At 44.2% G+C, this 13,425-nt stretch overlaps 1 protein-coding gene across 1 annotated transcript in view; it reads right to left on the bottom strand.

Annotated features, from left to right (window-relative positions):
* Positions 1–319: 319 nt before the first annotated feature.
* Positions 320–13,425, bottom strand: part of LOC104406321 (dynein heavy chain 1, axonemal-like) — a gene marked incomplete at both ends in the record, with an annotated part of 40,695 nt that continues 27,589 nt past the window's right edge. The window contains 17 exons of the mRNA XM_010015266.1: positions 320–478; positions 1,098–1,217; positions 1,962–2,156; positions 2,442–2,619; positions 4,259–4,413; positions 4,863–4,954; positions 5,070–5,256; positions 5,362–5,448; positions 5,940–6,089; positions 6,417–6,530; positions 7,559–7,664; positions 8,748–8,936; positions 9,435–9,548; positions 10,045–10,208; positions 10,853–10,993; positions 11,836–12,015; positions 13,108–13,213. Of these exons, the coding sequence (XP_010013568.1) occupies positions 320–478; positions 1,098–1,217; positions 1,962–2,156; positions 2,442–2,619; positions 4,259–4,413; positions 4,863–4,954; positions 5,070–5,256; positions 5,362–5,448; positions 5,940–6,089; positions 6,417–6,530; positions 7,559–7,664; positions 8,748–8,936; positions 9,435–9,548; positions 10,045–10,208; positions 10,853–10,993; positions 11,836–12,015; positions 13,108–13,213 (2,437 nt within the window). The remainder of the gene's footprint in view (positions 479–1,097; positions 1,218–1,961; positions 2,157–2,441; positions 2,620–4,258; positions 4,414–4,862; positions 4,955–5,069; positions 5,257–5,361; positions 5,449–5,939; positions 6,090–6,416; positions 6,531–7,558; positions 7,665–8,747; positions 8,937–9,434; positions 9,549–10,044; positions 10,209–10,852; positions 10,994–11,835; positions 12,016–13,107; positions 13,214–13,425) is intronic.

Raw genomic sequence — 13,425 nt, 5'->3', positions numbered from 1 at the left:
TTCTCACAGTCCCTGCGTTGGCCTTCCAAAAACTCACAGAAGTTCACAGAAGGATCATAGAACTCACAGAGTTCACAGAAGGATCTGCACTACTGCAAAGAAGACTTCACTAATGAGATGCTGCCCAGACCAGTGTGGGTCAAGCCTCTCTCCCAGATCTTCCAGCTCCAAGGATCCCTTGAAGTTTGAGGCAGATGTGGTATACCAGATCCCAAGAGAAAGTCCATACAAAGCCTCCAGGCACTCAATAAGCTCTGACTCCCATTCCTCATTTCCAGTTCCACTATAATGAGAGAGGATCTGTTTTTCCTTTACTCACCTTTTCCTTTGCCATCTTCTCTCTCAGCCACAAGCTGAAGGCTGTGTAACCTTGGGAATCTCCAGTAGCACCCACACTCCAGATCAAGGCAAATATAAACCAGGGTTCAATCAGTTCGTTGATACGAGCTATCTTCTCCTGGGGAATCGTCCTAATTCCCTGAGAACCGGAGAAGAACAGAAGTAAAATTCTCAGGCACGGTTAAGGTACACAAACCCAAGACTCCTCTTAAAGTGCTTGTAATTCTTTCAGCTTCTATGTAAGTTTTTCTAGCCAGTTTTTCATGGGCCTTGTTAATGTATTCTGTGGATTAAAACTTGCTGTTTCATTAGTGTACTTGAGAGACTCCCCTTGCTGAACTAATGTCACTCAACAGGAGCTGGGAGTAGAATTTAGTCTTTGGGTTTTAATTTGAAAATCGTCCAGCCTTCTTCAACACTAATTCGCCAAAGATCTGCAGTCTGAGTGCATCACTGCTTAGCTCTGATCTCTGCTTTCCACTCCTTCTCCAGTTCTCTCTGCTATAAATAAAAGTGAACCTCTTCCTTCCAGCCTGGTACTCATGGAGCTTATCTTTTGCTCTTTCAGTGGGCAAAGCGTAATCCTTCCAGGTTTACCTGTGTTTTGCAGGATGTTGTATTACCTTCTGCCACGTAGATGAGCTACAGCATGACCTTTCTGCACCAACACCTCATTCTCTGGTGTCTAACTCTCTGCATGACATGATGCCCTTAAGAGTTACAGGCATAATATGGTGATAGAGGTAGCAAAGTCCTACCTCAATGGGAATGAAAGGCTGAAACAAACATTCCAAGAGCATGAGGAGGCTCCTTGTGAGGTTACTGTCTGTTGAGGCAACTGCCTCCTTCACAAACCTCCGGACAAAGCCAATGGCTTCCTGTAAGGAGAGACAGGAACAGCTCGGTGTCATCATTCAACACATCTGACTTTGCTTTTACCTTCTTAGGTTGCTGGTTTCTCCTCACCTGGCTGCAGGCTACATTTAACAGGGAAGGTATGACTGAGAACACTGCCATTTCCCACCATGTCCCAAGTGCCACTGTTTTGACTGCAGAGAAGCAAGTCAAACCCCTTCAGTTCAGTCTTAACCCCAAGAAACCTCTGGGCCTGCCTGTTGGTTCTGTGCAACAATGATGTGCATCTTGTGCCATTGCTGCTGTTAAATCATCTGCTCTCTTCAGAGCTTTCCTTTGCAGCTCCATGTTATTCCATAAGATAGGAGCAGAGTAGAAATAACAAGACTTGTTCTTAGAACTTTCTCCCTGTACTTCTTATAACTTCACTGTAAGCAATGGTGCTGCACCACTGATGATTCTGCCCAGGAGATAATTTTACAATTAAATAAACTGTAAAATTATTTATTTTACAATTATTTTATAATTATTTATTGTACAATTTAAATAAAACAAACTATAATGACCAAAAAGACTAAGTCACATCTATAGGGATCAGCAAATAATCCATATTAAACTCGGGAAATTTACATACCAGTTTGTATACTGGTAGTCTGAAGTGTTCCCATAATGGTATTTAAATGCAGGCCTTGACAAGTCTGGGCTGGTTGATATCTGAGCTGACAAGCTTCAAGCCATGGAAAGGCTGGAACAGCATGGTAGCTCACCTTGAGGAATCTCTTGAAGAGAGATGATAGCTGCTGTGAAAAAGGCTTCATGATGCCTGGGAGTTTTTGCAGCCAGCAGCCAATGAAGGGCTCCAGCCCCAAGATGCTGGGTTCAAGGTAAACCATGCCACAGCGGGACACTGTAGCAGGGGAAGCAACAGCCAGATCCTGGACTTCAAACATCATGGTCATACTCTGGAAATTGCAAAAGGAAAGAAAGAAGGATAAGGACTTGATCACTTCTGATATATGTTTCAGCATAATTTAGCAAAGATGAAATCTTTTCCTTTGTTGCAGAGGCCCTTTTTTTGTTGTGTTTGTGCAGCACAGCAGAAGTCTGGCCAGCTCAGGGCTACTACTGAGACACCAATTTCATACAAGTCCATCACAGACATCAAGTGGAAAGTAAAAGGCAAGTCTTTTCCAAGAGAGGGGAAAGAAAACAGACAACAGGCAGCAAAAGCATGAGGGATGAGTTACCTCTGACAGCTTGATGATTTCCCCTGAGCTGAGACACAACTTCTTATTGTCATCTAGCACTGTGTTCATGTTCTCAATCCACAGAGCATCAACTGGCCCATCAAACATGTACCACTTCTTGATAGTGTCAATGTCTGCAGCTCCCCGCCGGATGAGCGAGGAAAGGATCCCATCTGTCCTGAAAGGTGGGAGGAAGGCAGGGCTTGGCCCATTCTGGTTTTGCTGAAACCAATGGCAAAGCTTCCACCATCTAAGGCAACAGAGCCAGAATCTTACCGTTTTGCGTGCCCAAGGATACCTGTGCCTCACTTGATGAACTGCATAAAGGTTCATCTCGTTATTTCTTTTACTGAGACATACATCTCAGTCTGAGTGACACCATGAAACAATTTCTATGGGCATTAGGATCTGTACTTCATGTCATCTAATTGTAAAATGCCAAGTTTCCCTTTAACATCTCTGCCCTCAGTGAAAAGCAAAGAGACCTTGCTAGCATCCATTTCAGGTCATAGGTGGCTTATTAGCTCTCTGTGTGTCTTTTTCTCCACCAAGAGAGACTCAGGACAGCTACTCTGCTAATTCACATGCTTCAGCTGGGCAACTACAGGTTATGAGGATGAACCCAGGCTCAAGAGCATGACTCTACCCTCTCTATAACTGAAGTTCCCCATCCTCAGCATCCATCACCAGGTGGTGCTGGAGCTGGTGAACAGGAGAGCAGACACAAGGAATGCTGGCTGTTGGCAGCAAGAACTTAATCTGTACATGGAAACCTGGACTGCAATTTCCATTCAGGCCCTGGACTCTACTCTCACTATTAATTATTTGCTATTTTTATAGTGCTTGTCAATTCCGGGGTATGGTTACTGGGATCAAGGGAAAACAGTCTGTTCAAAAGCTCAGCTGATTAAAACAGACGGATTTGTCTGTTTTACATGGCTGCTGTATTTTTCTTTTTGTCATGTTGACATGTCTTTGTGCTGCACTTGGGTAGAGTCATATCATAAATAAACTGTTGAGCTTAACGAGAACATCCTATAGACTGTCCTTCAGTAAAGATGTACCAGAGCCCAGGGTGGGAAGCTCTGGGTCTCAGCATCAGCAGTGCTTACTTACCTGCACTTTTCCTAGAGGTAGTTAGTTTCACATTTATTTAGTTTTCCCTGTTTCACAGAACAGAGTCTTTAGCTTTGCCCCTAAGCAAGCGGTGGGTAACAGGGCTAAAGAGAGATTCACACTGCTTCCCCCACCTTAGCTTCTGGATAAAGAGAGATGCAAATTCAACCTGAGGTCACATATGGAAACACAAGCAGTAAAACCTGGCTGTCAAGAGGGCAAAAAGGCTATTGGTTCTCGCTTCCAAAGCGTGTAAGCAAGCAGGAGCCCTAGTAACAGCAATGAAATGTCTCTTTATGTCTGAAAGTCATTCCTCTTCATCCAAGGCCACCAGTGTATTTATACAGAACAATTCAACTGCTTTTTTCAGAAGCAAAGCAAGTGGTTTTAAGCTGCTGCATCTTAGAGTAGGGGCATGTGCTCCAAAGCAATTGAATTATTCCTTGTTATGCAGTTAATGCTGCGAGCTGAGATGCAGTAACTGTCTGAGCATGTGCTGGCAGCTGAGCCAAGCACATAATAGAAGATGTCAGATTAAATAGCTCTGACTGGCCATTGTGGCTTGGTGAGGATAAGGACTTGATTGCTCCTGGTTTCATGCCACTACCCTAAACAGTTCTCAGCCTTGAAGAGAAGATGCTCAAGACAAGAAGAAAACTGTTTCCAGTCTGGAAAGAAGGAAAGCAGGTTTTGTACTTTACCACTCATGCGTTAACAAGTTGAACTCTCCATAAAGCTGGCCCATTGTGATGGATTTGGGATTCAGTACAAAGTATCTGACTGCCTCGTAATTCTCACCACTTGCTGCAGGCTGACCTTTCAGTGATGTCATTGCAGCTGCCAGGACTTGGTAACTCTGCAAAAGCAGGAGAGCAAGAGATTTAACTGCCATGGCTCCACTTGCTCTCACAGGAATTGCATTCAAAAAGCAGTGAAAAACGAGATATAGTGAAGGAGATGCATAGCTGTATTCACCCAAAGCAAGCATTCTAGATGCAGGGGGGAAGAAGTTAGATCTCCTGTCCAAGGGGCCTGAAGCATCTCAAGATGTCAAAGTATATCTCAGCCTTAGAAATCTGCAGCAGAGCTAATAAGCCTCAGTCTAATCTCCCAACTTGAAAGAGTGAGCTAGTAATATACTTCCCCATGGCTATAAATCAATACCAAAAGGCAGTGTCTTGGTGCCCTGACTTTTATCTGAGAGAAGGTGGAAATGTTGGAGAGCGAGTCTTCTGTGAAGCTTAACCCTCTGCATCTCTAGGTAGGCGATGGTTTGCTGGTGCCAGCACAGTCTCACAACCATACCTTTGTCTTCCCAGAACCTGTTGGTCCCACCAGCATAAGGCCATGTCGAACCACAGTAGTCTCATAGAGCTGGATGCATTTAGTCACAAAACCTGCAGAGGAAGACAATGTGCAGTGGGTCTGGGACCAGCTGGCTCTTTCCTGGGGCAGGGTGTTGGACTAAAAGCCCAGGCCCACAGAGAGCTTTTGGACAGCCTTTTCCCTCACCATCAGTATCCTTCAGGTTCTCTTTGATGCAGGATTTGCGAATGGCTTCTTCCAGGATGCCATAATCAACAGGCTCTTCTTTGATCTTGGGAAATAAATCTGAGACAATACCACTGAAGAGTCTGAGGTCATCCGTCAGGAATTTGGGTACGTTGGCATCCCTGATAGCCCGCAGGCAGATCAGCTCCTGCAAAGATTTAAGAACTCAGAACTTCAGAGATCTCACCTCTCTCACAAGGCTGCAGAAAAGGCCTAACAGGTCTATGACAATGTGAAGTCTTAGCACATTTACCTCATCCATACTAGGATTCTCTCTTTTTAGGTTGCCAGCTGTTGAGATGACAGTCTTCACAGCTCTCATCCCAAAGTCATAGTGGTCCTGGGAAAGGCACAGAGGAAACAACGTCATCAGATACAGGAGCATTACCTAAAATAGAGTGAACCTATGCATGCACTCAGTTAGCAGTTAAGAAAAGAAAAATGAGCTATGCCTTCAGAACAACTGCTCCCTATCCAAGTGTGCTCTCGGTATCCTTCAAACAACTAACCTGTCCTCAGCTGTTCAGAGTACAAGTGAGGAAGACAAGAATATCTGGATGATAAAAAAATCCTAGATGGAGCGAGAAGTAAGCAGGGCTGCTTGGCTCAAATGTCATGCCATTGTAATTCTAACTAGCACTGAAGCTGAATGCAAGTCCAGCCACAGGATGAAAAATGAGAAGCAGAAAGGAGAGAGGTAGATGAAGAATGGGTACCGTGACCTTTTTGTGATACACAGTCACAAGGCACTGGGAGAACCACCCAGATACTTTGTGCCTAGGCTGAAAATCTCACGTTTAAAAAGAAATTCATGGACATTAAGGCATCTACCTGGGAGCTGAGCTGCTCTGACAATAGTTTGAATGTTGTGGTGATCTTCTTTGCAAGGATTTTGGCTTCATCAAACCCAAAGGAGTAGAGTGAGATCTCGGCAATCATGGAGTAATCTGGGACCATCATAGCCACGGGACGAAAGAGAGCCTGAAACATATAGTTCCAACACAAGATTAACCCACTGTTGTTTCTTGCTTTTTCCAGCAAAGTGAGAAGGCTGAGTATCTATCCCAGACTGTTTAGAGGACACAGCACAAGTGTGCCTGACACCTGTCAGAATAGCATCCCTGCAGACTGCTATCATCTGAGGAGCGTCATTTGCTTACAGATGTGATTCAAATCTCAAAATGATCCTAGAAACTTTCCAAAAGCATCACATCCTAATCTTTGTCATGGACACACCGGAGGTCTGGGTAGCATCCAGCACCTGTACTGCCCCCTCCTCTTTCTCTCTATGCAGTCTGTCCCACTTACCTTCAGGTTATCGGGCAGTTCAGTACGCCCAGCATACCCTGGGTTCATTGTGATGAAGACTGCACAGGATGGGACCAGAGGGATCTCTGTGCCTTCAAACATGAAGCGATCCACCTAGAAAATTAAAAATAGCATCATCCTCAAAGAACAGAGCCTGACCTGAAAATCAAGTAATATAGCAGAATCTCCCAAGAGGAAAACAATGGCTTTCAGTAGTTAAATTATGAAGCACGGACACAGAGAGGTGCCCACAACTGTAGTGACTCAATCTGGTTCCACTGCAGGAATCTAGTATTACCAGCAATATTTTTCCCTGTTTTAAGAAACTAGGCTCATGGAAGATTTACTGATAGGCTATTTTTATTTTTCTCTTGAACAGACTTTTATTCCTCCAGCTGTAAACAAACATCTTTTCATTTATTCTGCAGTAGAGTTTGGACCTGAATTAATTTGTGGCAGAGAGGGCAAAGAGAAACCTAAATCCTTTTTAAAGCTGTGGAGGTAGTAATTTCAGATGGGGGATAAAGTAATGCAGAAGAATTCATGGAGAGCAAGTTTCTAACTCCAAGCCAAAGTAAAGGAGATTCAGGTCTTAACCCCTCTGAGCCTCCAGACAACAAAGCAGAGGCTAGCTGTAATACTGGCTGACAGCTGAGTCTCCATGTAAAGCCAAAAATTCACTTTAAATTGCAACTCTGGGTATGCATAGGTATGCATTTCCCTGCACATATTGGGTTTTGAGAATCTACTAAGGTTTATTAGCACATTTAGACAAATGTGGTGCTGAGCAATTCACGGCAGAACACTGACTGCCTTTATCTCAGCTCCAATTTGTATCAGTGTATCTGTATTGGAGTGTCTCCCATACCAAAGTCTGCTGGCACTGCAGCTCAAGCTGAGATGTACTTCAGCCTGTGAGAGTGTGGGCAACTGTGGTAGCACAGACTAGGGTGCAGTTACAAAACCCACCCAAGGTGCTAACTGTGTAATGGCCTGATATGATGCTCGCTGATGCCTCTCCAAGCTCAAGTATGCCTCAGTCACCCCTAAGCAGTGAAGCTAGTCCGAAGACAAGGACTTGCTAGACTAGCTCAAGTGGAGATTTTTTTGTCTGCCCTTGCATCCACCAGTTCATTACATACCCTCTGCTGCTGTGCTTTCTGAATGGTTGTGATCTGCTGGGCCACGACAGACAGCACCTCGATATCAATGCGGTTGAATTCATCAAAGCAAGCCCAAGCGCCAGAGCTAGGCGAGGAATTTAAAATGAGGGGAGTCAGGAACATCTCACAGGACCAGACTTCCAGTCAAAAGTTCAGGTAGATCTAGAAGTTGTAAATTCACATTCTTGTCTCTGGGGAGGCAGCACAGAGACAAGAAGTGAACCTAAAAGGCCCCTAATGCCTCACAGCAGGCAGTGACACAGCCACAGCGTACTGGTACAGTGAAAGGGTCTTTAGCCCTTCACCCCAAACATGCATCCCAGGCCACGGGTGAATGAGAAGGTGCATGGTACCTGCAAGACCATGGCAATGTCTGCTCCTACAGCCTGGGACAAATTCTGCATGTTAGAGATTAGACTTAAAAGAGGTGTCATGTTGAATTTCTGTTTTGTACCTGAGCAGTAAGTGTAGCAGACAATTTAGACATCTCTTAAGTCCATTTTTCAGAGCTTGGATCACTAGGTATAAAGCTGGAAGCATGTACATGAGGAAGATGGTCTTTCCACAAGGCATGGTTTGTTAAAGAAGTTAAATTACAAAGAAAGCATGTGAGAAGAGTATCAACTTTTGTTGGAATAACACTCAGATTCACCAGTGAATCAACAGACTAATCGGACCAGCTCCGTTTGAAATGCAGAGAAGACAGAAACTTCTCTGAGAGAATCCCTCAGGGTTTAGAGCAGTCTCTCTCGGCTGCTCAATTTTGGATACACTCAGCAGATTCTCTCCTTCTTAAGATTAAGCAGCTTGTGGGCTGAATGTCAGTCCAAGATGTATGATATGAAAACAAAGGCCAGAGCTGCAAACACTTGCATAGGTGGATTAGTGCATAGTGGATTGGTGCAAAGCATTTTAATTTTGCCTTAAATGAACAGGATCTCTTTTTATTCCCCCCGGGTTTGTTTTTTTTTTTTTTTTAATTGACTCATCTGTCACAAAATTCCTGCCAGAAGGGAGAAACTTTGCTCATTCTGGAACACTGTAACCCCCTTACTGGGGCTTTGCTTGTTCTTCTGGGCTGCTGTGAAAAATATCCACCACTTCCCAGTGGCTGGCACCCCGGTACCTGACCCACTCCTCAATAATGACACACAGAATTCCATTGTACCTGGCTAGTCCCTTGAAAAACTTTCCCATTGCCATAAAGTCAAGCTGGTCAGAGCAGTTGAACACTACAGTTTGGATTGCTAGTGCTTTGCCCAGGTCTTTTGTTGTTTCTGTTTTGCCTGTTCCTGCTGGTCCTGCAGGTGCTCCTCCAAATTTCAGGTGCAGAGCTCCTGTAAGCGTCAGGTAACACCTATGACAAAGAAGATACCAGATGATGAAAAGCATTTCTACTACTGATTTCAGTACAGGAGACATACGATCCATGCAGCTGCAGACAAGCAAGAATCCATCCCTTATTACTGGAACTGCTTAGATATACAGCAATCTGCAAAGGAGTTAGCTATGTGGCCTTATTCATCTGGGTCTGAATGGATAAATCCTTCTGTCACTGGCTACAAATTCACTCTCCAGAAAAAGGACAGTTGCAACACAGGTAAAACTGCTGCATATTCTAGGGTATTAGATGTCCCTATCTACCGGTTTGTAGAAGAGCTTCGCTATCAGGAGGGCATTTTATGTGAGATCACGAGGAATACAGTAGAACCAATGCCAGGATGTTCCTGTGCCTTCATCTCAAGTAGTCCTTTACTGTACAAATGGTTTCTATTTACATACATTAAGCATGGTCAATAAGGCTTGTTCATCCAGGAAAAAGATATACTTATTACACAGAAAAGAGTCTCCTTACCTGTCAGTGAGGGGTGTGATAACCAGACGGCCAGTGTTCCCCAGGTACTCATAGCCATAGAGAAATTCAGCATTGACTGCTCTCATGTATAGGTCCCCTCTTGTCCAGTAGTATCTAATGATGAGTGAACATGACATCAGAAAGATAAGACACTGGGTGGCAGACAATACAGCAGCTTGTAAGATTACAGCCTGCAGGTTTAGAGACTTGCATATCAAGGGATTTCCTCCTTGAGAGAAGAAAGGATAAGGTAACACACTAAGGTGGACAGGAGTTCTCACAGGACCTGAAATTAGGTATTATATCAAGCATCGCACTCCTTGGGCAAGAGCATGCCCTTTCACAGTGAGGCTGTGAAACACCATGGTATGGATTAGTCTGTATTGCCAAAGTGGGTGCTATCAAAACTAGGTCTGTCTCAGATGCCTTAGAACTGGCATCCTTAGCAGACTTGAATCCCACTCCTCACAGGGATGTTAGAGGTGATCAGGAATACTGCTTACAGACTACACAAACTCTTGTTCGCATTTGTCACAGACATGGCTGATGGGTAAGGAGAATAAAAACTGGACAGGAAGGCCAGGTAAGGCTCAACAGCTATGCTCTCTACCTGAGCTGGGAGATCCACTCGAAATCATTCATGCTTGTCACGTTCTCCTCAACCATCTTTCCTGCAACATCCTTGGCGTGGACCTCAATCACAATAAGAGCTGACAACACTGCTCGCTGCATCTTGGACAATTTTCCACGGACCAGGGCAACCAAATTGCCCAGCTGGGCAAGGAAAAGAAAGTATTCTGAAGCAATCCATGTCCCAAAGACCCAGGCTGTACTAACACAATGCAAACAAACTTGTGGCATGCTAAGTCCACATCATAGGCTTTGTCCAGGCAACTTCTGTCTCTTCTCTCATCAGAGAGAGGAGGCAGACAACTGCTTAGAAAGGAAATACTGCTCAGGGCTGGCTCAAAGCTGACTTTTGCCTACATGACTACCACATTCAGGTAAAAAGAAAGACGCCCAGAGCTAAGTATCTCCTAGGTATTAAGTGTGATTAGATGCATGGAACAGATAGGAAGGATGCAGTTTCACTCATTTCTATTGTCCATCGTTTCAGTTCTCCTCCACCTTTGATTTCATGGGTGGACATGGAAAAGTTATCTTTGACCTTGTTTTTGTCTTCAGGTAATGATCATATTTGTCAGTCCTACACATTATTTGAGGTTTATGATGACAAACATCTTAATGATTAAGACAATAAAAACCTGTGGGGTTTTACCTGTTTTTGAGCTCTGCTATGCAGAACTGTGTCTGTTTCTCCTATGGTATTGTCCTGGTTATATTTATAAGTTATCTAAGGTTTAATGATTGAAAAGTCTCCATCTGCCAAAATCTCACCCTTACATTCACTTTCATACCCGAGTACTCAGCTGTGGGAAAAGCCTGCTGGCCAAATCTCCAGCTTCCAGAGCTTCAGACATTTCCTTTGTCCAGAAAATCTGAGAGCCAGCAATGACCACTTGCCCAGGCCATTGCAATACCCATGTAGTATGTGGAGTCTTAAAAAGAAAGAAAGAACAAAACAAAACAAACAAACAAACAAACAAAAAGAGGTGGTCACACAATAAGAACTGAGTTCTTGTTTAAGAAGCTTTACTTTTTTTTTTTTAACCTCCAGTTGCTGTGAAGAAATCTTCAGGCACAGGCTCTCCAGCACTGGGTACTGCAGGTACCTTCTCTCCACTATGCTACCGGCAGTTAAGTAACCAGTTACAAGTGGCCAGCAGCAGGTGAAGAAAAGGAATCTGGGAGACCCAAGAGAATATTTCCCTTCCTCTCACCTGTTCCAACTTTTCTAGATTTAAATTTTCAGACAGAGAAGAAAACGATAACAGAAATATCTGAGGCCTTTTCATTTTTCAGCCTTTCTCTCTCCATAGACCCAAACAAATGAAAATTTAGATTTTCTACAAGCCAAGCTTTTACACAGAAATCAGAGCCAAGCTGCGTCCCCTGTGCATGGCCTGAACAATCTGTGTGTCTTGGTTACTTTTACCAGTCCCTAGCACACTGTGTGAGACAGGAGAGCTGCAGGAGAAGATCCTTATAAAAAGGAAGTTGCCTGGAGAGAGGAATAGATATGGATTCATACACGGCTGTTCTATGATATTGGGAAGTGTTCTGTGGCTGTTGAGTGAGTGTGCAGAGTTTGCATTCTTTTGGCCCATTAGCTGCTTGCTCAGCTTCACATTCTGCACTTGACTCACACACAACTGGATTAAAGGTTGTATTTTAAAACTAATAGAATATCACAAATTCACCAGCCCCATCATTGGTGGCCTCTATGGCAAGCCTGGAACCAAGACATCAGAGACCTTCCTGTCTGGGATAAAACTCGCACCTCTGGATAAACACCAATTGATCTTTCTATGTTGTCCCGTACACTGGCCTTCATGGTTTTCTCCACTTCCAGCAGCCAGTCCTCTACATTTTCAGTGGGATAGATGGGAACAAACAGCTCCACCTCTTCTCCTTCAGCAGAGTGCATATGTGTAATCTGAAGGTCCTCCTGGAACAGTAGCTAATGGAAGAAATGCAACAAGAGGTGTGAATGGAGGATTTCCTTTCTATCCCTGCCTTCCTGCCACTGAGGGACACCCAGGCTGCAGCAGTGTATGCTCACTATAAATGTGGTGCCAAACCTGTCTGTCAGTAGCGATAATAAAGTGTGTGACAGATGTGCAAAATGACCTCTCCAAAAACCAGAGAATGTTTGTATGAAAACAAGAGATTTACATCACTGGTTTTAACTTGAGTGAAGCAAATAAAATTATAGGCAAGATGAACATTTCTCATTGCCTGTCTAGGATTCAAACCCTTGATTCCTGTTCATTCCTGTAGATTCAAATAATTTCCCTTGAGGTCACAGTGCCTGGTTTTAAGAGTAAAATTTTAACAGTTTCTCCAGTGCTCCCACATATCACCGCAAGTTCCATTATTTATTCCAGTGTTTTTGCACCAGGTTTCCAGTTCAATTTCCTTTCTATTTTTCCAAGCTAATGACTAGGAGATTGGTTTTAGTGTCTGAGTATTGTGGTGGTGCGAGCTGTGCCTCGCTGTGGAGTCTGAGGTCTATGAGGAATAATAAAGGGGAAAAATAGCTGGCTTAACCCCAGCTCCTAAGTAGGAATGAGGGCAGAAACTTAATTCAGTTCAGGCTTGTTCACTCTTTGTCCCTTCTGAAGGTGACAGCGAAAGTGGAATTCCATCCTAACTAGGTGTCTGTGAGTAGACAGCAAAGTCTGAGCTATTTCCCTTGGCTTCCATGGTGGATGGAGAGACATCTCCAGAAGGAGTGCCCCTTCCTCCTAAGATGGGCATCTAAGTGAATGTCTCTAAATTGCCCTTTGCAGATGTCTATTCCCACCCCCCCAGTTGTCTGAAGGGCAGTTGAGGGTGCCCAGTTCATGGGCAGACATCTGGCTTCGAAATGTCTAAAGTGAGCTTGCTTGAATCCCAATCCAAGGCAGGCAACACAATGCCTATGTACAGTTAGAGATGGAGATATATTTCCACACAGCAAGAACATGAACACTCCTCCAGACCTCAGAACACTTCCAAGTTCGCATGACATCAGCTTGGGAAAAGCCACTGGCGGGCTTGCTTTGCCTACCTGTGCAATGTTCTCAAAGCACTTGCGGAGGTGAGGTTGTACAGCAGTGGGGTCTTTTGTCTGAGACAGTATTTCCAGCAGCTCATCGTCTGAAAGGAAGTAGAACCTAGAAACACAGAGTGAGGCATGGGGGGAGGCTATTTTTACTGTAGAGTCAGGTTCTAAGTCCTGGCAAGATGAAGAACAAGCCTATTGCCGGAGACACTGTTTCTGACTGCTCACTGATCTCTTAGTTTTGTGTAGGAGAGTAGCAGCCACAGTCCAGCCACCTACCTTTCTGTAGAGACAGACTTCTCCATCTGCAGTCAGCTATTCCCA

Source organism: Nestor notabilis, unplaced genomic scaffold (assembly GCF_000696875.1).
Source record: "Nestor notabilis isolate BGI_N333 unplaced genomic scaffold, ASM69687v1 scaffold23245, whole genome shotgun sequence".
Taxonomy (NCBI): Eukaryota; Metazoa; Chordata; class Aves; order Psittaciformes; family Psittacidae; genus Nestor; species Nestor notabilis.
This window is presented reverse-complemented; position numbering and strand designations above follow the sequence as displayed.